Raw genomic sequence first — 23,791 nt, forward strand, 5'->3', positions numbered from 1 at the left:
GTTGCGACATTTTGCCATTCCCTAAAAACGAAGATTTAAAAAAAAAAAAAAATTTCCAAGTCCAAAAAATCACGGAAAATCTTCAAAGTCTCAATAGATGACGCCACGAGCATTTAGCACATGTGAAAATTATATTGAGATGATAATTAACGTGCTTACACTCAGGTCTTAGTAGCTTGGTCAGTTTGCGCGTGTCTAAATCTGACAGCTACTAAGACCTTTTGGTGTTCGATTCCCAGCAGCGACACTCTGTAAAAATAAAAATAATTAAATTCGCAGAAATAAGAAAAATCAACCTCTCAATAGATGGCGCCACCGACGTTAAACATAGCATAAGTTAAAACATAGCAACAAGTGTTGCCAACCGAAAACTAAAAACTCTGGTTGTCATGACAACAAGTGTTGCCATTCCAAAACCGAAACTCAAACAAGTGTTGCCATCCAAAAAGTAAAAACTTTGTGGATACCATGACAACAAGTTCAAAATATTCTAAGTCCGAAAACGCGGGAAAAATATCTAAAACGCGGGAAAAACCCTCGTCACCTTCTACGGGTTCTCGCGGCGGCCCCGGTCGTGGGGAGGGTCAACCCCAAGGTCGGGAGGGGGTGGGGAGGAAGTGGAGGAGGCGGTGGGAGGAAGAGTGGGAGGGGGAGGCGGTGTTAACACCGCAACACCGCCTCCTGTTGCAGAACTCTCATTATTTCCCTACTGACGGGTGATCTCCTTTGCAGTTGACACATTTATATTCCTTTTTGCATTCATTGCTGTCGTGGCCGGACTCAGCGCACCTGGCACAAGTTTCTGCACCACGGCATGACAGTCTGGAATGCCCAAAGCGCTGGCACTTAAAGCACCGTAGCGGGTTAGGAATATATGGTCTAACAGGGCAGGAGAGATAACCAGCTTTGACACGTGAAGGGAGGACAGGCGTACTAAAAGTCAGAATGATATGTTTAGTATTCTGCATTTCGCCATTGCGTTTAATAGTGATCCTCTTCACTCCACTTACGTGTTGGTCTTTCATTTCTTCTAGAATTTCCTTCTCGGATGTAAATAGAAGGTCTGGCTCTGAAATAACTCCCCGAGAAAAGTTTAGAGTTGAGTGAGCTGTAACTGTACATAGATATGAGCCTAGTTGTTTGATAGCTAGAATAGGTTGAACTTGTTTAGGATGTTTGATTTCAACTAATAGTTCGCCAGTGCGTAGCTTTTTTACTGATTGGAACTCGCCGATAAGATTTATTAATGCCTTGTTAATTAAGAATGGGGATACAGCGGTGAATGTTAGATTTTCGTTCCTTTTGATAATAAAGAATTTTGCAGATGTAAGCGATTCAGTCTGACGCTCCCCACAAGGGGGAGAAGTGTTCTTTGTGTTTACATCCATAAATTAACTAGAGAACTAGGGGGGAAAAGTGGGGTCTAGCTCCTGTGTAGCCCCCTACACAGAGGTAAGGCTGCGTACGACAGGGTTCGCCTGCTATCCCTGAAGGCTCCCGTTTGAGCTACCGATTACCCCTGGTACCACGCAGCCATCGGCACGGTTGACACACCTTAGCTTAGGGGGTTTTGTCCGAATTTGGTAAGTGTGATGAGGGAAGGAAGGGAACAAAACTCCCTTCCCGCCGATATTCTGTTTGAGCAACTGGGGGTTCACTACTCCTCCCAAGAGCTCGCCCCGAACTCATCATAACGCAAGCCCCCCCCCCCCACACCACGACAAGGTAAACGGACACGGGGGGCGGGCAAATCGAAAAAGAACTATTGGCCATCATATTCGGACTAGAAAAGTTCAATTATTTTACTTACGGCAAACTTGTAAGCGTCCAAACTGAGCACAAGCTACTATTGGGTCTAAGTAGGAGTTACAATACCGGACCAAAAACTCAATACCGGTATTCTGTATTGTTAAAAAGTGATACCGGAATACCGGTATTAATACCGGCATTTGAAATCTCACAAAAAAAGCTTGAAAGCATTGTTTCGTTTTCATAATTTTGCACAGAAATTATGAAAACAAAAGCTGGCACGCAGCTGGAGTGTTCTCCAGCTAGATGGCTCAAGAAGAGAACTTCACAAACCAGCTGTGCAAGTGGCGTCAGTATAATTGATACCGTCTTATCGTAGGGTTGTTTTTCTCAGGTGCTGTTTCTTTCCGCCTGCGAACTCATTACATGGCAGATTTAAAAGAACAAACTAAACTTGAAAATGTGCTTCTCCTGCTTGAAAAGTCGGCAACGGATTAGCTTACCAAATGTGTCAACAAGCTTTCAAGACCGATGCTATGAGCCCTACATAGGTTTTCGAGTGGTTTGGGCGCTTTAAACACGGTTGCATGACTGTTGAATATCATGCTCGCTCTGAGCGCCCTTCAACGTCTCGAAATGATGAAAACGTTGAAAAAATCAACCAGAGTGGTCGTTTTACGATTGACGAAAATTTAGAAGAAACAAGAGTGAGTTGGAGCTCGCTAGGGCGATTGGAAGGATGATTCCTTCACAATGATAACGCTCCCGTACACACAACCTTTACTATTAACCGCTAATTGGCCTCTCAGGGGTGGCCAGTCGTTCTTCGACCCCCGTTGGTTGGTTTGTTTATTTTTTATGGCGCAAGAGCCCTTCAGGGCTATACTGCGCCAAACGTTTTTTTGGGATAAAATATATAGATAAGTATAGGAGTAAGCGTGTTTTCAGGTGAGAGCTATAAACATAGGTAGTTTAAAATAAGTAATAAAAAAAAGTAGACATTAAAAACATTTAAATAACGTATGAAATAATATGTTGGATAAAACACAAAATAAAAATAAATTAAAGGGGAGAATCCAATCTCCTGGAGGAAGGAGTACAAATTGCAATGGGGTGGGTCCCCCAGCAACTCCTTCAAAGAGGGGTTAAAATTATTAAAATATTTAAAACGTGTTTGGTTAAAATTAGGGCAGTTACTTAAAATATGTAACACTGTCTGATTCACATTACATGTAATGCACGTTGGAGCTGGTTCGCGACATAAGAGGTATTTGTGAGTGAACCTTGTGTGACCAATGCGAAGTCGAGCTAGTAATACTTGTTGTCTCCTGGTAAGTTGTAAAGATGTGAAACCTTTAGCCGAGGGCTGGATGGAATGTAATTTATTTGTGTTTCAAGATTCCAGGACCGCTGCCAATGCGTGTTAAGACATTCAGAAATTACGTTTTTAATGTCGTCAAAAGGGACAGTGTCATCAACCAGGATACTTGCGGCTCTGGCAGCTGAATCGGCTGCTTCATTGCCTGCAATTCCCACATGACCAGGGACCCAACAGAAGAGAACATAAAATTGGTTTTTTATAAGATTTTTGTATAAATGATATGACTGAAGGACAATAGGGTGGCTGTTATTGTTGCAGTGAGTGATGGCTTCCACTGAACTCTTTGAGTCAGTGTATATCACCCATTTTTTGTAATTGGATTGGAGAGATGTAGATATGGCTTTTATTTCTGAAGTAAATACAGAGCAAGATGGGTTTAATTTTTCTGCCGTAACGTGACCATCCACTATTGTAGAAAAGCCACCGTGTTCGTTTCCTTTTGATCCGTCAGTGAAAATGACATGGTAATCAGAATATTTACATTTTGTATCAGAAAATATTTGCTGGTAAGCAGCATTAGAGTTAGTCTCTTTAGGGAATTTAGCCAGGTCATTGATGGTTGATATATTTACTTCGCACCATGGTTCAATTAGTTCTATTTTATTAAGAGTATTTAAATCTGACAGCTGCAAATCTAAGAGCACCTGGCACATTCGGATCCCAAACGTTGGGGTTGCAGAAGGACGATGAAGAAATAAGACAACATTAGATGGATTAAAAATATGAAGGTGTAAAGGGTGATCAGTGTAAGGTTTTGTTTTGAAGTAGAAGTTCAAGGAAAGTTTGAGGCGTCTATTGTTTAAAGAATGTTCATGAGCAAGAATATGGAGACTGTTGATAGGTGATGTTCGGAATGCTCCTGTGCAGATGCGCAGTGCCTGATTATGTATTGGATCCAGACTTTTCAGGTAGGTTTTTGCCGCGGAGCCATAAATTTGGCATCCATAATCAAGTTTTGAGCGTATAAGAGCCCTGTATATTCTTAACAGAGACTCTGTATCAGCACCCCAAGAAGTGTTCGCTAAGACTTGAAAAATATTTAATTTCAGTAAACATTTCTTTTTTAGCTCTTGTATATGCGGTATAAATTTAAGTTTATTATCAAGTGTGAGACCAAGGAATTTTCCTTGGTCTTTTACAGCTATTGGTTGATTGTTAAGGAGAAGACTTGGATCAGGCTGAAGCCCTCTTTTACGGCAGAAGTGGATGCAGAAGGTGTTTTGAGCAGAGAAAGTGAAGCCATTTTCCTCTGCCCATTGTGATACTTTATTTATAGCGATTTGAAGTTGTCTTTCAATGATACTCATGCTCGATGAAGAGAAAGAAATTTGAAAGTCATCAACGAACATTGTACCCTTGACAGCGGGAGGCAGTTGTTCGATTAAGTTGTTAATTGCTATTACAAAAAGAGTTGCGCTTAGTACAGTTCCCTGGGGGAACTCCTTCTTCTTGAATGAAGGTATCCGACAGAACAGACTTGACGCGTACATGAAAAGAACGATGTTTCAGAAAATTGGACAGAAAGATGGGTAAATTACCTCGCAACCCATACTCGTGCAGGGTTTTGAGGATTCCATACCTCCACGTACGGTCGTATGCTTTTTCAATATCGAAAAATACGCTCACAAGATGTTTTCGTTTAAGAAATGCCTCTCTTACTGATGTTTCGAGAAGCATTAGATTGTCTATTGTGCATCTGCCACGCCTAAATCCACTTTGATATGAGGATATGAGATGGTGTGACTCCAGAATGTGCATCAGTCTGGCGTTTACCATTCGTTCCATGAGTTTACATAGGCAACTAGTGAGAGCTATAGGTCTATAGCTCTCAGGTTTATCAGATTGTTTATTTGGTGTAAGGATAGGGATAACTGTTGCTTGACTCCAGGATTTTGGGAATCTATGTTCGGAATAAATTCTATTAAAAAGCTGCAGAATATTTTCTAATGAAGACCTGCTTATATTTTTTAACATGCTATTGTGTATTTCGTCAGGGCCAGGTGATGTGTTTTTTTATTTTTTAAAGCAATATCTAATTCTTGAAATGTAAATTTTGTGTTGTATTGATGAAAAATGTTTGAATTAAAATCTAGAACTCTTTGTTCTTTGCGTGATTTGATAGTTAAAAATTTTTTGCAGTAATTATTTGCACTGGAGACTTCTGCTAAATGAGTCGCCAGGCAGTTAGCCACCTCTTTGTGATCCGACAAAAGTTGACCATTTTTCTCCAGAATGGGAGCACAACACGTGTTGTAGTTGCCAGAAATTTTTTTTTGAATTTACCCCACACTGTCTTAGATGGGGTGGACGTCGTGATTGTGCTGACATAAGCCTGCCACGAGTCCCGCTGGCTTTTTCGTCGAATCCTCCGAGCTTCAGCACGAGCTCGTTTAAGTGCCACAAGATTTTGTGTGGTCGGATACCGACGAAAAGTGCTCCATGCTTTTCTTTGTGCCTTATGAGCCTCCTGACAATCGAAGTTCCACCAAGGCTTAGGGAATTTGATCCTACCTATAGTGGTTCTTGGAATTGCAACGTTCGCTGCCGTCAATATTATGTCGGTTACTCGGCTTACGGCTACATCGATATCAATATCAATCACGTCTTTAGATTTAGTTTCTGCCAACTGGGTAAATGCTGCCCAATCAGCTCGATCAATGCGAAGTCGGGCTTGCTGATGCTGCTGATGGCCGCAGCGTGCAGTAGAGGTTATCTAGATCGGAAAATGGCCACTGGTGTAGAGATCACCCTCCACCTGGAAATCCCAAAGTGGCAGAAAAGAAGGTGAACATATAACGAGATCGATGGCGTGGTAAGTCTGGGTAGGAAGATGAAAATAAGTGTTTTTGCTGTTGTTAAGAATGCAAAGATCATTGTCTTCGATAAAATTCTCTATTGTTACTTCGACCCCCGTATTCGTCAGACCTAGCCCCCTGTGATCTTTTTCTGTTCTCGAGGATGAAAAAAAACTTGAAAATAAAGCGTTTTGATGATGTAGAGGCTGTAAAAACTACTTCGCAACGGGTACTGGACATGGTCAAAGTTGGTTGGTTGGTTGAGTTGATTTTTATGGCGCAAGAGCCCTTGAGGGCTATACTGCGCCAAACGATATTTTATTATATGCTATCTTTTATTAAAGATTATAGTAAATAGAAGCATATTTTGAAGGAGAAAGCATATAACTTCAAGTGCCAATATTAAAAAAGTGCAGCCGATAAAAATATTTAAACAATTTGAAGATAAAGACAAAATGGACGAAAAAATATCGTGAAAAACAAAGGAAAGACGAAATCACATAATGACCAGACAGACACTAAATTAAAAAGGAGAATCCAATCTCCTGGAGGAAGGAGTACAAATTGCGATGGGGTGGCTCTCCCAGCAACTCCTTCAAAGATGGGTTAAAATTATTAAAATATTTATAACGAATTAGATTAAAATTTGGGCAGTTGCATAAAATGTGCAACACTGTCTGATTTACATCACATGTAATGCATGTTGGAGCTGGTTCATGACATAAGAGATATTTGTGGGTGAATCTGGTATGTCCAATGCGAAGTCGAGCTAATAAGACTTGTTCTCTCCTGGTGATATTTAATGATTTAAAACCTCTAGTGGAGGGCTGGATCGAATGCAATTTATTATGGATTTCTGAATTCCACGTCCCCTGCCAATACGTGTTGAGGCTTACAACGATGGCGTTTTTAATATCATTGAAAGGGACACTATTATCAACCAGGATACTTGCAGCTCTGGCAGCTGAATCGGCTGCTTCATTGCCTGCAATGCCCACATCACCAGGGATCCAACAAAAGGTAACTTGAAAATTATTTTGTATAAGGTTTTTGTATAAAAGATATGACTGGATGACTATAGGATGGCTATTATTATCGCAATGAGTGATGGCTTCCACTGAACTCTTTGAGTCAGTGAATATCACCCACTTTCTATGAACAGATTGGGCTATTGATTCTAGAGATGAAAATATAGCTTTTATTTCTGCAGTAAATACCGAGCAAGATGTGTTTAATTTTTCTGCCGTAACTTGATCATTAATTATTGTGGAAAAGCCGACGTGATCGGTTGCTTTTGATCCGTCAGTGAAAATGTGTTTATATCCAGAATACTTGTTTTTGATTTCATGAAAGACTTGTTGATAAACTGTATTAGCGGTAGTTTGTTTTGGGAATTTTGAGAAATCATTGATTATGGAAGGTATGACTTTGCACCATGGTTCAATTAGTTTTATTGTGTTAACGGTTTTGAAATCTGATAGTTGCAGGTCTGAGAGTACCCGACGCATTCGGATCCCAAATGTTGGGGTCATCGAAGGCCGGTGTGGAAATAAAACAACATTAGATGGATTAAAAATATGGAGATGTAGTGGGTGATTGGTGCAGGGTTTTGTTTTGAAGTAAAAATTTAAAGAAAGTTTGAGGCGTCTATTGTTTAGAGATTGTTCGTGTGCAAGGATATAAAGACTGTTGATAGGCGAAGTTCGAAATGCTCCTGTGCTGATGCGCAGTGCCTGATTATGTATTGGATCCAGACTTTTCAGATAGGTTTTTGCAGCAGAGCCATAAATTTGACATCCATAATCAAGTTTTGAGCGTATCAGAGCCCTGTATATTCTTAACAGAGACTCTGTTTCAGCACCCCAAGAAGTGTTCGCTAAGACTTTAAGGATATTTATTTTTAATGAACATTTCTTTTTTAACTCTTGTATATATGGTATAAATTTTAGTTTATTATCAAGGGTGAGACCAAGGAATTTTCCTTGATCTTTTACAGCTATTGGTTGATTATTGAGGAGAAGATTTGGATCAGGGTGAGGCCCTCTTTTACGGCAGAAGTGGATACAGAATGTTTTTTGAGCAGAGAAAGTGAAGCCATTTTCTTCCGCCCATTGGGTTACTTTATTGATTGCAATTTGAAGTTGTCTTTCAATGATACTCATGTTCGTTGATGAGAAAGAAATTTGAAAATCATCCACGAACATGGTACCTTTTACGGCGGGAGGCAATTGGTCAATTAAGCTATTGATTGCTATAATGAATAGAGTTACGCTTAGTACACTTCCCTGGGGTACTCCTTCTTCTTGAATGAAGGTATCCGACAGAACAGACTTGACGCGTACGCGAAAAGAACGATGTTTCAGAAAATTGGACAGAAAGATGGGTAAATTACCTCGCAACCCATACTCATGAAGGGTTTTGAGGATCCCATACCTCCAGGTACGGTCGTATGCTTTTTCAATATCGAAAAATACGCTCACAAGATGTTTTCGTTTAAGAAATGCTTCTCTTACTGATGTTTCGAGAAGCATTAGATTGTCTATTGTGCATCTGCCACGCCTAAACCCACTTTGATATGAGGATATGAGATGGTGTGACTCCAGAATGTGCATCAGTCTGGCGTTTACCATCCGTTCCATGACTTTACATAGGCAACTAGTGAGAGCTATAGGTCTATAGCTCTCAGGTTTATCAGATTGTTTATTTGGTTTAAGGATAGGGATAACTATTGCTTGACTCCAGGATTTTGGGAATCTATGTTCAGAATAAATTCTGTTAAAAAGCTGCAGAATATTTTCTAATGAAGACCTGCTTAGATTTTTTAACATGCTATTATGAATTTGATCTGGACCTGGTGATGTGTTTTTTGATTTTTGTAAGGCAGTATTTAGTTCATGAAGGGTGAATTTTGTGTTGTATTGGTTAAAAATGTTTGAATTAAAATCTAGAACTTTTTGTTCTTTGCGTGATTTGATGGTTAAAAATTTTGAGCAATAGTTATTTGCACTGGAGACTTGTGTCAAATAAGTCCCCATGCAGTCAGCCACCTCTTTGTAATCGGATAAAATACGACCATTATTCTCCAGAATGGGTGCACAAGATGTATTGTAGTTGCCAACGATTTTTTTTATTTTACCCCATACGGTCTTTGATGGGGTGGACGTCGTAATTGTGCTGACATAGGTCTGCCACGAGTCCCGCTGGCTCTTCCGTCGAATCCTTCGAGCTTCAGCACGAGCTCGTTTAAGTGCCACGAGATTTTGTGTGGTTGGATAACGACGAAATGTGTTCCATGCCTTTTTTTGTTTCTTATGAGCCTCCTGACAATCAAGGTTCCACCAAGGCTTAGGAAACTTGATCCTGCCTTTAGTGGTTTTTGGTATAGCAGCGTTGGCTGCGTTTAAGATAATGTCGGTTACTCGCTTTACCGCTACATCGATATCAATATCAGTCACGTCTTCTGATTTAATTTCTGCCAACTGGGTAAATGCTGTCCAATCAGCTCGATCAATGCGAAGTCGAGCTTGCTGGTGCTGCTGGTAGCTGCAGCGTCCAGTATAAGTTATTTTGATTGGAAAGTGGCCACTGGTGTAGAGACCACCCTGCACCTGGAAATCCCAAAGTGGCAGAAAGGAAGGTGAGGATATTGCAAGATCGATGGCATGGTAGGTTTGCGTAGGAAGGTGGAAATAGGTATTTTCACCGTCGTTAAGAACACATAGATCATTGTCTTCTATCAAGTTTTCAATAATTAAACCTCTGCTGTTGGAGGCTGGGCTTCCCCAGAGAGGATTATGGCCATTAAAATCCCCCAAGATGATAAATGGGGGAGGAAGTTGATCAACCAATGTCTGCAACTCCACGCTTCTCAAGTCGTAAGAAGGTGGAATATATATAGAGCAAACTGTGAACAGCGAGTGAAGGTGAACGCGCGCAGCTACTGCTTGCAGGGATGTGTTGGTATTGAGCTGGCTAGATGCATAATCATTGTTGATTAGCAATGCCACTCCTCCACAACGACGGTCGCCTGACAAGCAGTCCTTGCGGTATATGTCAAATCCTTTCAACCTCGGTCTATCAACAGGGGACAGAAATGTTTCTTGCAGACAGAATATGGCCGGTTGGTGATATTCGACAAGATCTTTGATGTCCGTGACATTATGCGAGTAACTCTGACAATTCCAAGAAAGAATGCTCAGGGCCATTGAGAAAAGAGGAAGGAGAAACGGCCGAAAGAAGAGGGAGCAGCTCATGAAGGAGGATGGTCCGTCCATCCTTCATCGTCGGATGGCGGAAGATCTTCGAATTCGACATCCTCGTCCTCCTCTTGGGGAGGAGGTTGTGTAAGTTTTTCAATTTGGGACTTGGTTAATTTTACTTAATTGCTAGAAAGTAAAAAGTCCTCTTTTTTAAAATTATAAAATTTTGGGGGCCTCTGTTTAGAGGCTACCCCAATTTTTGCGCGCGTTTGAATAATTTTCCTTTTTTCCACAGTTTTGTTTTGTTTTTGATCAGTTGGTTTTTTTGAAATTATTGTAGATGGATAACTTGTACTCGGGATTTGTGTACTTAATATTTTAGTTTCATTACTATTTTTTTGTGGAGGCTTAGGGGTATTGAGTTGTTTATTTTTGGATTTAGGAGAGTTAGTTGATTTAGTGCTGGTTATTGTATTAATCATTTGAGGATCTGTTTGTGTGCTGGTAGAATTGAATACTTTTCTTACTGCTGCAGCATATGAAAGTCCGGCTGAAGGCGTACGAGACTGGACAATTTTTCTGGCATCTGGATATGATATGTTCTGAGTGGTTTTAATTACTTGTATTTCCTTTTCGGAGAGCCAGTTTGGACATTTTCTAGAGTAGGACGGGTGATCTCCTTTGCAGTTGACACATTTATATTCCTTTTTGCATTCATTGCTGTCGTGGCCGGACTCAGCGCACCTGGCACAAGTTTCTGCACCACGGCATGACAGTCTGGAATGCCCAAAGCGCTGGCACTTAAAGCACCGTAGCGGGTTAGGAATATATGGTCTAACAGGGCAGGAGAGATAACCAGCTTTGACACGTGAAGGGAGGACAGGCGTACTAAAAGTCAGAATGATATGTTTAGTATTCTGCATTTCGCCATTGCGTTTAATAGTGATCCTCTTCACTCCACTTACGTGTTGGTCTTTCATTTCTTCTAGAATTTCCTTCTCGGATGTAAATAGAAGGTCTGGCTCTGAAATAACTCCCCGAGAAAAGTTTAGAGTTGAGTGAGCTGTAACTGTACATAGATATGAGCCTAGTTGTTTGATAGCTAGAATAGGTTGAACTTGTTTAGGATGTTTGATTTCAACTAATAGTTCGCCAGTGCGTAGCTTTTTTACTGATTGGAACTCGCCGATAAGATTTATTAATGCCTTGTTAATTAAGAATGGGGATACAGCGGTGAATGTTAGATTTTCGTTCCTTTTGATAATAAAGAATTTTGCAGATGTAAGCGATTCAGTCTGACGCTCCCCACAAGGGGGAGAAGTGTTCTTTGTGTTTATATCCATAAAAAACCAGAGAACTAGGGGGAAAAGTGGGGTCTAGCCCCTGTGTAGCCCCCCTACACAGAGGTAAGGCTGCGTACGACAGGGTTCGCCTGCTATCCCTGAAGCCTCCCGTTTGAGGCACCGACTACCCCCGGTACCACGCAGCCATAGGCACGGTTGACACACCTTGGCTTAGGGGTTTTCGTCCGCATTTGGTAAGTGTGATGAGGGAAGGAAGGGAAAAAAATCCCCTCCCGCCGATATTCTGTTTGAGCAACTGGGGGTTCACTACTGCTCCCAAGAGCTCGCCCCGAACTCACCACACCGCAAGCCCCCCCACCACGACAAGGTAAACGGACACGGGGGGGGACATGGTCAAAGTTAGAGAGTTTCAGGGAAGCTCCTAACAGTGGAAAAAGGAATTAACAAGTGTATTGCATCTAAGGGTAAATACTTTAAAGGAAACAAAAGAAATTTGGTGAGTAAACTAATATATAAATATTTTAGAACAAAAATCCGCTTACTTTTGGGTCCCCCCTCGTATAATGGCTGAACTTGTGACCGAAAGTGTCGCTAATGATGTTCGAAATGCTGATGTTCCATGGTTTAGTATTTTAGAGGATGGCACTAAAGATAAAAATAACAAAGAAAATGTTGCCATAGGGGTTCGCTATGTTAAAGACGGTCACATTGAAGAATCAATATTAACAATTAAGATATGTACCAATTGTGATGCAAAATCATTTGTTAACTTGATGCTGAAAACTATTACTAATTGTGGATTGGATACTTCTCATATTTTGAGCCAGTGTTACGATGAAGCGGCAGTGATGAGCGGTGATAAAAATGGAGAGCAAACATTGATTCAAAAGGAATTGAACCGAACAATTCCGTATGTTCATTGCTCTAATCATAGGTTGCACTTAGTACTAATGAAAGCAGTTAAAGATATATCAAGAAATATCGTATTATTTCGACACATGCTCTATGCAGCATAAATTTCTGAAAAGAGGAAGTATCTCCAAGTTTTATCAGGGTCAATCGTTATGCCGCCTTTTGGAGAAAAGATGGGGTAGGCATCTAGATACCATAAAATTGGTGGTATCTAATTACAAACTAATAATACAGACATTAGAGGAAGTATCGAGAAGCAAGGATATTGACTGCGATTATATCGTTGAAGCTCTAGGACTTATCACTATGATCCGGTCCGAAGAGCTTATATTTTGTATGATAATTATGAAAAAAAAATGTTGGAGACTATTCAGCCAGCGGATAAGATTTTTCAGTCACATGAAGCAAGCTTAAAAGACTCTTATACTGTAACAAATTCTCTGATGAACACTTTAGAAAGTTACAGGAATGACGAAACTTATGTAGACATTAAGAGCAAGATTGAGGAAGAATTCAGCCCAGTCAGCAGCGAAAATGAAAACAAAAGGCACCTCGAAATAAATCCAACACTTCACGATTATGTAGTGTATGAAAAAATAGGAGAATCATCAACTGATGATGCTACAGAAAACAAATTTAAAATATTATTCTTTGAAGTGCTTGATTTCATTTTAAATGAAATGAAAAGAATGTTTCTCAACAACAACGATCTTTCTTGCTAGCACTCAACAGTATTGATGATAAAGATATTATTTCATTAAAGGACATAAAACCTCTATTAGGCATAGAAATACCTTCCGAAGAAGAAATTTCCGTTGTAAATAATTTTTTAAAATAACAAAAAGCGACAAAGGAAGATGTAAACGTTTTTAATGAAATCTTTCAGCAGAGAATAGCATTTGAGGACACTTATAGTTTGCTGGCTACTGCAAAAACCTTCGGCTGTAGTACGGCAACTTGTGAGTGTGGAGAATGATGATTCACAAGAATTAATCGCCCGCAATGCTTGTCAATGTGTCAACCAAAGGATGTCAGATTTAACCCTTCTTGCTTTTGAGAAATCTCGCACTAAAAATCTTGATATTGATGTAGTACTGAAAAAATTTAACGATAGCTCATCTTGACGCTTACAATTGTTTTTCACTCGCTTGAAGATTATTTCATCTAAGTACCGCACAGATGCAGAAAGAAAAGAATCTTTTAGATTTGCAAATGCGAAATATTCTCCAGAAATCATATATATCTGTTCTGATGAAATTTTTAGGAAAGTCGGATCCTTTTTACGAATTTCTTTTTAGTAAAGATGTTCTGAATAAGATTTCCCCACTCGATTGGTGGAAAAGCCATTCTTTCTTTTGTAAGAAGAATGGAGAAATTGGTTACTTAAACCAGGCCTTGAACCAACTGTTAACAGCGAGGGCATCAACTGCTTCGATAGAGAGGATTTTCTCTACATATGGGTTAGTACAGTTGAAACTTCGCAACAGGCTTGGAAACGAAAAAGCAGTCCAACTTATTTTCATTTACAAATCATTGAATTTAACTCCTGAATAGAGAAATAGTTGTAAAATTTTCATGAAAAATAAAAACTATTGTGATCTACTTCCATCTCGCTATCATTGGTCTCCATCTCTCCAACAATTCTGTGGTTGAAGGAGTAAAACATCTAAATTAACAAGAAGCATTCTTTATACAATACAAATAATTAAAACAAGGAAAAATCCGTACATTGTAAGGGATTATTTTCTACTAATTTATTAACTATTCTTTTTTATATATATTTTTCAATTAATATATAAAAAAAGAATCTGATTTAGACATGTAACTTGAACAATTTAAATTGTTAGTATTAAATATACTTCATTAATCTTAAACTAAAAAAAATCTATTTAAATAAAAAAAAATCCGATTTTTTGATTTAAAAAAAAATTGATTTTTATCAACCCTGCCTGAAAGATAGGTATACTTAGAAAAAACGAATAGGCTGTTCCCTGCATATTATTTCCCAAACGAGATGGTCGGCTGGAGTAGATAGTGCTTGACTTTTTGTGATTGGCCACTCAGTATTCATGCCATGAATGACTGTAAGGAGCTAAATTTAACAGCAGAATGCAAAACAAATTTGAAAGGGCTAATGAAATAAATAAGATCCTTTGAGTGCATCATGCTGTCAACAATATGGCTTAAAATGCTTGTTACAATTGATAACAAATATAAAGTGTTACAAGCCTGATCAGCAACACTTGATATAGAGACAAAGAACATCAGTGGTCTAATAAAGGAACTAAAAGTTCTGCGAGACAAATGGATTAATCTCTACACTGAGGCTAAGCTAGTTGCAACAAACATGGCTGAAACAGTAGAATTTGAAACTGTTCAAGGAATGAAGAAAAGAAAACTTTTCTATTACGAAACCAGAGATGCTTCATCAACAAGATGTGTACCGGAACATCCAGTATAACATGAAGAGGAAAATTTCAGAATCATTCTTATCTACAAGTTTCTTGACTCAGTCTTAGGGGGTCATAGTCTAAGGTTGGAATTTTCTAGAAAAATCAGTAACCGCTCTCAATGTCTTCGGATGTATATTGAGGAAGAAGATGTAATTGAAAAGCAATGTTTGAGTTTGTGCCAGATGGACATAGACATTGAAATTTTCAATAAAATGAAACACTTGAAATCAATCCATAAGACAACTTAGGAGAAAAATCTCTTCAACCCTAACAACTTCTGAATGTTCTAAGGAAGACTAAACTAGATAAGTTTGTTCCCGAACAATAATAGGAATCAGGTTGTTCTGCTGCATCCCTGTATCTGTTAGTCAAGGAAAGAGAAGTTTCAGTTTGATGAAAAAATAAAAAGTGCTAATCGATCAATGATAAACCAAGAAAATGATGAACAATCTCAGCATTCTGGATATGGAATCTGATTGGGCAAGGAGTTTGAAATATGATATCATTGATGATTTTGTAAGAAAGAGAGCTAGAGGAGTTGTAATTTCATAATGTGTGATGTTGAAATGAGTAACATGAGCCTAATATGTCATTATTGATTTTTATATGAGGTTCACTTATTATTTTTATTTTGATAAAACCTATACTGCTAATATAATGAAAATGTAATCACTAAACCTCCATTTTTTTTAAATTTTCCATTTGGGCCAGGACTTTCTGTTTTAGATGCTATTGAAACAGAAAATAATACAGGTAAAAATTATGCTTTAAAAAAAACTAATTAATATACATTACTCACTGCACAGAAATGAGACCCCCCCCCCGTGTCCGTTTACCTTGTCGTGGTGGGGGGGCTTGCGGTGTGGTGAGTTCGGGGCGAGCTCTTGGGAGGAGTAGTGACCCCCAGTTGCTCAAACAGAATATCGGCGGGAAGGGCATTTTTTTCCCCTTCCTTCCCTCATCACACTTACCAAATTCGGACAGAACCCCCTAAGCCAAGGTGTCTCTACCGTCCGTGCCCGTGGCTGCGTGGTACCGGGGGTAGTCGGTGCCTCAAAAGGTTGACGTCAGGGATAGCAGGCGAACCCTAGTGTAAAAGCCTTACCCCTGTGCAGGGGGACTAAACAGGGGCTAGACCCCAGTTTTTCCCCTCAGTTCCCAGGTTAATCCATGGATGAAAACATAAAAAATACCTCTCCCCCTTGTGGGGAGCGTCAGAATGAATCGTATAACTCCGCAAAATTTTTCGTTATCAAAAGAAATGAAAACCTTACATTTACTGCTGTATCTCCTTTTCTAATCAACAAAGCTCTTGTAAATCTAATCGGCGAATTTAAATCAGTAAAAAAAACACGAACAGGCGAGCTTTTGGTAGAAATAAAAGATAATAAACAAGTTCAACTCATACTAGCTATTAAACAATTAGGTCCTTATCTTTGCACTGTTACAGCTCACTCTACATTAAACTTTTCTCGGGGAGTAATTTCAGAGCCAGACCTTCTATTCACACCAGAGAAGGAAATCCTAGATGAAATGAAGGACTAACACGTAAGTGAAGTGAAAAGGATCACTATTAAACGCAATGGCGTGATGCAGAATACGAAACATGTCATTCTGACCTTTAGTACGCCTATCCTCCCTTCACGTGTCAAAGCTGGATATCTCTCATGCCCTGTTAGACCATACATTCCTAACCCGCTACGGTGCTTTAAGTGCCAGCGCTTTGGGCATTCCAAGCTGTCATGCCGTGGCACAGAAACTTGTGCCAGATGTGCTGAGGCCGGCCACGATAGCAATGAATGCTCAAAGGAATTCAAATGTGTCAACTGCAAAGGAGATCACCCGTCCTACTCTAGAAAATGCCCTAAATGGCTCTCCGAAAAAGAAATACAGGTTATCAAAACTACTCAGAATATATCATACCCAGACGCACGAAAAATAGTTCAGTCTCGTACACCTCTATCTGGACTTTCATATGCTGCAGCAGTAAGAAAAGTATTCAATTCCACCGGTACACAAACAGATCCTCAAATCATTACAATAACCAGCACTAAATCAAATAACTCTCCTAAATCAAAAAATAAACAGCTCAATACTCCTAAGCCTCCACAAAAAAATAATAATGAAATTCAAGTACAAAGTACACAAATCCCAAGTACAAGTTACTCAACTAAATTAATTTCGAACAAACCAACTGATCAAAAACAAAACAAAACTGTAGAAAAAAAGAAATTTATTCAAACGCGCGCAAAAATTGGGGTAGCCTCTAAACAGAGGCCCCCAAAATTTTATAATTTTAAAAAAGAGGACTTTTTACTTTCTAGTAAGAAAGTAAAATTAACTAAGTCCCAAATCGAAAAACTTCAACAACCTCCTCCCCAAGAGGAGGACGAGGATGTCGATTTTGAAGATCTTCCGCCATCCGACGATGAAGGGTGGACGGACCATCCTCCTTCTTGAGTTACTTTTTCTTCTTCTGGCCGTTTCCCCTTTCTTTTCTCTTCATGGCCCTGAGCATTCTTTCTTGGAATTGTCAGAGTTACTCGCATAATGTCACGGACATCAAAGATCTTGTCGAATATCACCAACCGGCCATATTCTGTCTGCAAGAAACATTTCTGTCCCCTGTTGACAGACCGAGGTTGAAAGGTTTTGACATATACCGCAAGGACTGCTTGTCAGGCGACCGTCGTTGTGGAGGAGTGGCATTGCTAATCAACAATGATTATGCATCTAGCCAGCTCAATACCAACACATCCCTGCAAGCAGTAGCTGCGCGCGTTCACCTTCACTCGCTGTTCAGAGTTTGCTCTATATATATTCCACCTTCTTACGACTTGAGAAGCGTGGAGTTGCAGACATTGGTTAATCAACTTCCTCCTCCATTTGTCATCTTGGGGGATTTTAATGGCCATAATCCTCTCTGGGGGAGCTCAGACTAACAGCAGAGGTCTAATTATTGAAAACTTTATTGAAGACAACGATCTATGTGTTCTTAACGACGGTGAAAATACCTATTTCCACCTTCCTACGCAAACCTACCATGCCATCGATCTTGCAATATCCTCACCTTCCTTTCTGCCACTTTGGGATTTCCAGGTGCAGGGTGGTCTCTACACCAGTGGCCACTTTCCAATCAAAATAACATATACTGGACGCTGCAGCTATCAGCAGCATCAGCAAGGCCGTCTTCGCATTGATCGAGCTGATTGGGCAGCATTTACCCATTTGGCAGAAATAACATCGGAAGACGTGACTGACAATGATATTGATGTAGCGGTAAAGTGAGTAACCGACATCATCTTAAACGCAGCGAACGCTGCTGTACCAAGAACCTCTAAAGGCAGGATCAAATATCCTAAGCCATGGTGGAACTCTGCTTGCCAAGAAGCTCAGAAGAAACCAAAAAAAAGCATGGAACACATTTCGTCGATACCCGACCACACAAAAACTTGTGACACTTAAACGAGCTCGTGCTGAAGCTCGTAGGATTCGACGGAAAAGCCAGCGGGACTCGTGGCAGGCCTATGTCAGCACAATCACGACGTCCACCCCGTCCAAGACTGTATGGGGTAAAATAAAAAAAATCGCTGGAAACTATAGCATATCTTGTGCTCCAATTCTGGAGAAAAATGGTCAACTTTTATCTGATCACAAAGAGGTAGCTGACTGCCTGGCGACTCACTTGGCTGAAGTCTCCAGCGCAAATAATTACTGTTCTAAGTTTTTAGCTATTAAATCTCATAAAGAACGAAGAGTTCTTGATTTTAATTCAAACATTATTCATCAATACAACACAAAATTTACCTTTCATGAACTAAATATTGCTTTACAAAAATCAAGAAACATATCACCTGGCTCTGACGAAATACACAATAGCATGTTAAAAAATATAAGCAGGTCTTCATTAGAAAATATTCTGCAGCTTTTTAATAGAATTTATTCCGAACATAGATTCCCAAAATCCTGGAGTCAAGCAATAGTTATCCCTATCCTTAAACCAAATAAACAATCTGATAAACCTGAGAGCTATAGACCTATAGCTCTCACTAGTTGCCTATGTAAACTCATGGAACGGATGGTAAACGCCAGACTGATGCACATTCTGGAGTCACACCATCTCATATCTTCATTTCAAAGTGGATTTAGGCGTGGCAGATGCACAATAGACAATCTAATTCTTCTCGAAACATCAGTAAGAGAAGCATTTCTTAAACAAAAACATCTTGTGAGCGTATTTTTCGATATTGAAAAAGCATACGACCGTACCTGGAGGTATGGGATCCTCAAAACCCTGCACGAGTATGGGTTGCGAGGTAATTTACCCATCTTTCTCTCCAATTTTCTGAAACATCGTTCTTTTCGTGTACGCGTCAAGTCTGTTCTGTCGGATACCTTCATTCAAGAAGAAGGAGTACCCCAGGGAAGTGTACTAAGCGTAACTCTATTCATTATAGCAATCAATAGCTTGATTGGCCAATTGCCTCCCGCTGTAAATGGTACCATGTTCGTGGATGATTTTCAAATTTCTTTCTCATCAACGAGCATGAGTATCGTTGAAAGACAACTTCAAATTGCAATCAATAAAGTAACCCAATGGGCGGAAGAAAATGGCTTCACTTTCTCTGCTCAAAAAACATTCTGTATCCACTTCTGCCGTAAAAGAGGCCTTCACCCTGACCCAAATCTCCTCCTCAATAATCAACCAATAGCTGTAAAAGATCAAGGAAAATTCCTTGGTCTCACACTTGACAATAAACTAAAATTTATACCGCATATACAAGAGTTAAAAAAGAAATGTTCATTAAAATTAAATATCCTTAAAGTCTTAGCGAACACTTCTTGGGGTGCTAATACTGAGTCTCTGCTAAGAATATACAGGGCTCTGATACGCTCAAAACTTGATTATGGATGTCAAATTTATGGTTCCGCTGCTAAAACCTATCTGAAAAGTCTGGATCCAATACATAATCAGGCACTACGCATCTGCACAGGAGCCTTTCGAACTTCGCCTATCAACAGTCTTCATATCCTTGCACACGAACAATCTCTAAACAATAGACGCCTCAAACTTTCTTTAAATTTTTACTTCAAAATAAAACCTTGCACTAATCACCCACTACATCTCCATATTTTTAACCCATGTAATGCTGCTTTATTTCTAAACCGGCCTTCGATGACCCCAACATTTGGGATCCGAATGCGTCGGGTACTCTCATACCTGCAGCTACCAGATTTTAAAACCCTCAACACAATAAACCTAATTGAACTATGGTGCGAAGTCATACCTTCTATCATTAATGATTTATCAGAATTCCCAAAACAAACTACTGCAGATACAGTTTATCAACAAGTCTTTAATGAGATCAAAAGCAAGTATTCTGGTTACAAACACATTTTTACTGACGGATCAAAAGCAAACAATCACGTCGGCTTTTCAACAATAATTAATGATCAAGTTACGGCAGAAAAACTAAACACATCTTGCTCGGTATTTACTGCAGAAATAAAAGCTATTTTTTCATCGCTACAATCAATAACCCAATCCGTCTACAAAAAGTGGGTGATATTCACTGACTCCAAGAGTTCAGTGGAAGCCATCACTCACTGCAATAATAATAGCCATCCTATAGTCATCCAGTCATATCTTTTATACAAAAACCTTATGCAAAATAATTTTGAAATTACCTTTTGCTGGATCCCTGGTCATGTGGGTATTGCAGGCAATGAGGCAGCCGATTCAGCTGCCAGAGCTGCAAGTATCCTGGTCGATAATAGTGTCCCTTTCGATGATATCAAAAACGCCATCGTTGTAAGCCTCAACACGTATTGGCAGGGGACGTGGAATTCAGAAATCGAAAATAAATTACATTCAATCCAGCCCTCCACTAGAGGTTTCGGATCATTAAATATCACTAGGAGAGAACAAGTCTTATTAGCTCGACTTCGCATTGGACATACCAGATTCACCCACAAATATCTCTTATGTCACGAACCAGTTCCAACATGCATTACATGTGATGTAAATCAGACTGTGTTGCACATTTTATGCAACTGCCCAAATTTTAATCTAAGTCGCTATAAATATTTTAATAATTTTAACCCATCTTTGAAGGAGTTGCTGGGGGAGCCACCTCATCGCAATTTGTACTCCTTCCTCCAGGAGATTGGATTCTCCTTTTTAATTTAGTGCTTGTCTGGTCATTATGTGATTTCGTCCTTCCTTTGTTTTTCAAGATATTTTTTCGCCCATTTTGTCTTTATTTTCAAATTGTTTAAATGTTTTTATCGGATGCACTTTTTTAATATTGGCACTTGAAGTTTTATGCTTTCTCCTTCAAAATATTCTTCTATTTACTATATTCTTTAATAAAAAAATAAATAGCACATAATAAAATATCGTTTGGCGCAGTATAGCCCTCAAGGGCTCTTGCGCCAAAAAAATCAAATCAACCAACCAACCAGGCACACTAGCACCACCGCCACCGGCCTCTGCAGGCGGCGCGGGTGCTCCGGTTCTGAGCTATCCGCTTCTCCTGGTCGGAGGCGTCCATGTCCTACACACACGCACGCTCACACACACATACACTCACACATACCTACGTGCATACACACAGGTCTACGCACACACACAAGCCTACACACAACTATGCACACGTAACCGCCCAGGAGGAGGGGCAGGCTTGGGGGGGACAGGAGCCGTTTCTAGAAACAATAACTCCAATGAGTAGGGTCCTGTCGCAGTTCGTGATTGCGAAAAACATAATTTGAATTCAAAATTTCAGAATTAAATTAATTTTCTTTTTTTATTTTATTTATTTATTTTTATTTTTTCAGTGGCATTTTTTCGTTTGACATAATTATAAAGAAAATAAGCAATAGCTGATGACAAGATTGTTTTTATTTTATTCTTCAGAAAAGAAGTTAATGATGATAAAATCCAAAACTTAGAACGTTATATTCAGTAAATTACCGCCCATTAGCCAGGGCTAAAGCAGAAATACGTGAAATACACCGCCAGGCTTCCTTAAGAGGTTTTCCATCTCCAGCTCAGTCACTTTCCTATGCCGGGCTGATGAGTGCTAATAAGCACGAAACTGCAGTCCTCAGCTGGAAATGACTGGGCTGGCGGTGTATTTTTAGAACGTTATACACAAGAGCCCTTAAAGTTTATTCATATATTAAAGTTGAGCATTTAAATTGCGTTATTTGTTTTATTAAATAAAAAATATAATTAAACTGGTTTAAATTATGATTGAAGAAATGTAAAAGGTCTTGAGTTTATAATTTTGTTCAGCAGTGCATTTAAATGTTTCTCATTAATTTTGAAAAACAAAATATTTATCAATCACTGATGGCAATATTTATTCATTCTATGGCTTTAAATCAACGTTTTCGAAGAAAATTTTGTTCTAATCCTGGAATTTTTACTTTTGAGTTTTTGCTCTAATCCTGGAATTTTTACTTTTGAGTTTTTGCTTTTGTTCAGGTTTCACGTAATGATAAAATTACGTAATGATATTAAATTTTCAAATTCTCTAATTTCATTAACTTTTTAATTTAACTAATGATTTGTACTACTTTTAGAACTATTCTTTTAACCATTCATCTTTACCTTTGTGAAAAAAAGTTAAATTGAGTTAAGCTATAATTAAATCAAAATAAAAAAATTTTGAGTTTATAATTATGTTCACCACTGTATTTGTCTATTAAGTGCAATTTCTTCTCTGTTGCATTCATCAGTTGTCAGCTCTTCTTTTCTCTCATTTTGACTGAAAATATTGTGATAAAATCTATAGATCCATCCAATTGTTCTGATTGTTTGTCTTCGTATAACTTGAAAATCGGTCACTTACAATGTTATCTATACATTGCACGTTGACCATACATGATACAACGCCTCTCTTTCTTTAACTTAGAATCTCTTCTTCATCAGCACAAAATTCGTCTTTAGGCCATTATTCCGATGGGAAATACAACCATTGCGGACCTTCCCACCATTCTGACGAAAGAAGTTGACGGGCATAGCAGCCTCTACTCGGAAGATTTGCTGGATTTAGTGATCCTGGTACGAACCGCCATGCATTCAAAGGAGTCAAGGATCTAATTTCCTGCACTCGGTTTTGTACAAACACCACCCATGGCCCTTCTCTTCTCAACCATGAAAGAACTGTAGTAGAATCCGTCCAACACACAATTTTCTCATTTTTGAATTCTTGTTGAACTTCTACAGAAAGACGTGCTAAAATTGTGGCTCCAAGAAGCTCTAATATTGCTATAGTCGTCTCGTTCTTTCCACAAAGCGCAATCCGAGATTTAGCTCATAGCAAATGAGCAGCTACTGAATCATTCAAACAAATTTTTATAAAAACAACAGCTAAATAGGCAGACTTACTAACGTCACAAAACAAATGCAAACTATCAATTATGTATTCGCATTGCAACCATCTAGTTATCTTCAATTCTCTCTCTTTCAAAGTCTCCACATTTTTCAACCATTTCAAGAATTCTTCTTTAGTATTCTTATCTACTTCTTGATCCCGTGTTAACCCGGTGGGACTCGCGCCTCCCGAACAGACGTTACGACTCGCGGGGGTGACGGAGTTACCCCAGCCTCTTTTATCCTTCTTCTACGCAGCAAAAAGTAGTTTTTTCATCTGAACCATATATTTTTAGGAAGAAAACTTTAACTAATTAAAAGTATATGAATTTTAAGTAACATTTTACATTTAAATAAATAATATATTGAGTTCAACACTATTTCCTCTATTTTTAACTTTTATCACACACAAAAGAAAATAACAATAATTTATTTTCTTTTTAAATTTACATACCTATTTTCTTTACACCTCTTTTTGGATGAAACAACTATCACAAACAGAATTTAAATGATTTTTGCACACAAATTTTGAGCACAAGTTGCAGGTTCCGGATGTTTTCTTATCCCTATTCCTAGGGCATATTAAACACCTCCCACTTCTAGGCTTCTTTCTAGGGG

General features: G+C 39.0%; 1 protein-coding gene across 1 annotated transcript in view; it reads left to right on the top strand.

Annotated features, from left to right (window-relative positions):
* LOC129216854 (PDF receptor-like) overlaps positions 1–22,900 on the top strand; it is a 172,838-nt gene extending 149,938 nt beyond the window's left edge. The window contains exon 11 of the mRNA XM_054851071.1: positions 22,748–22,900. Coding sequence (XP_054707046.1) covers positions 22,748–22,900 — 153 coding nt within the window. The remainder of the gene's footprint in view (positions 1–22,747) is intronic.
* The last annotated feature ends 891 nt before the right edge of the window (positions 22,901–23,791 follow it).

The sequence above is a fragment of the Uloborus diversus genome, chromosome 1 (genome assembly GCF_026930045.1).
Source record: "Uloborus diversus isolate 005 chromosome 1, Udiv.v.3.1, whole genome shotgun sequence".
Classification (NCBI taxonomy): domain Eukaryota; kingdom Metazoa; phylum Arthropoda; class Arachnida; order Araneae; family Uloboridae; genus Uloborus; species Uloborus diversus.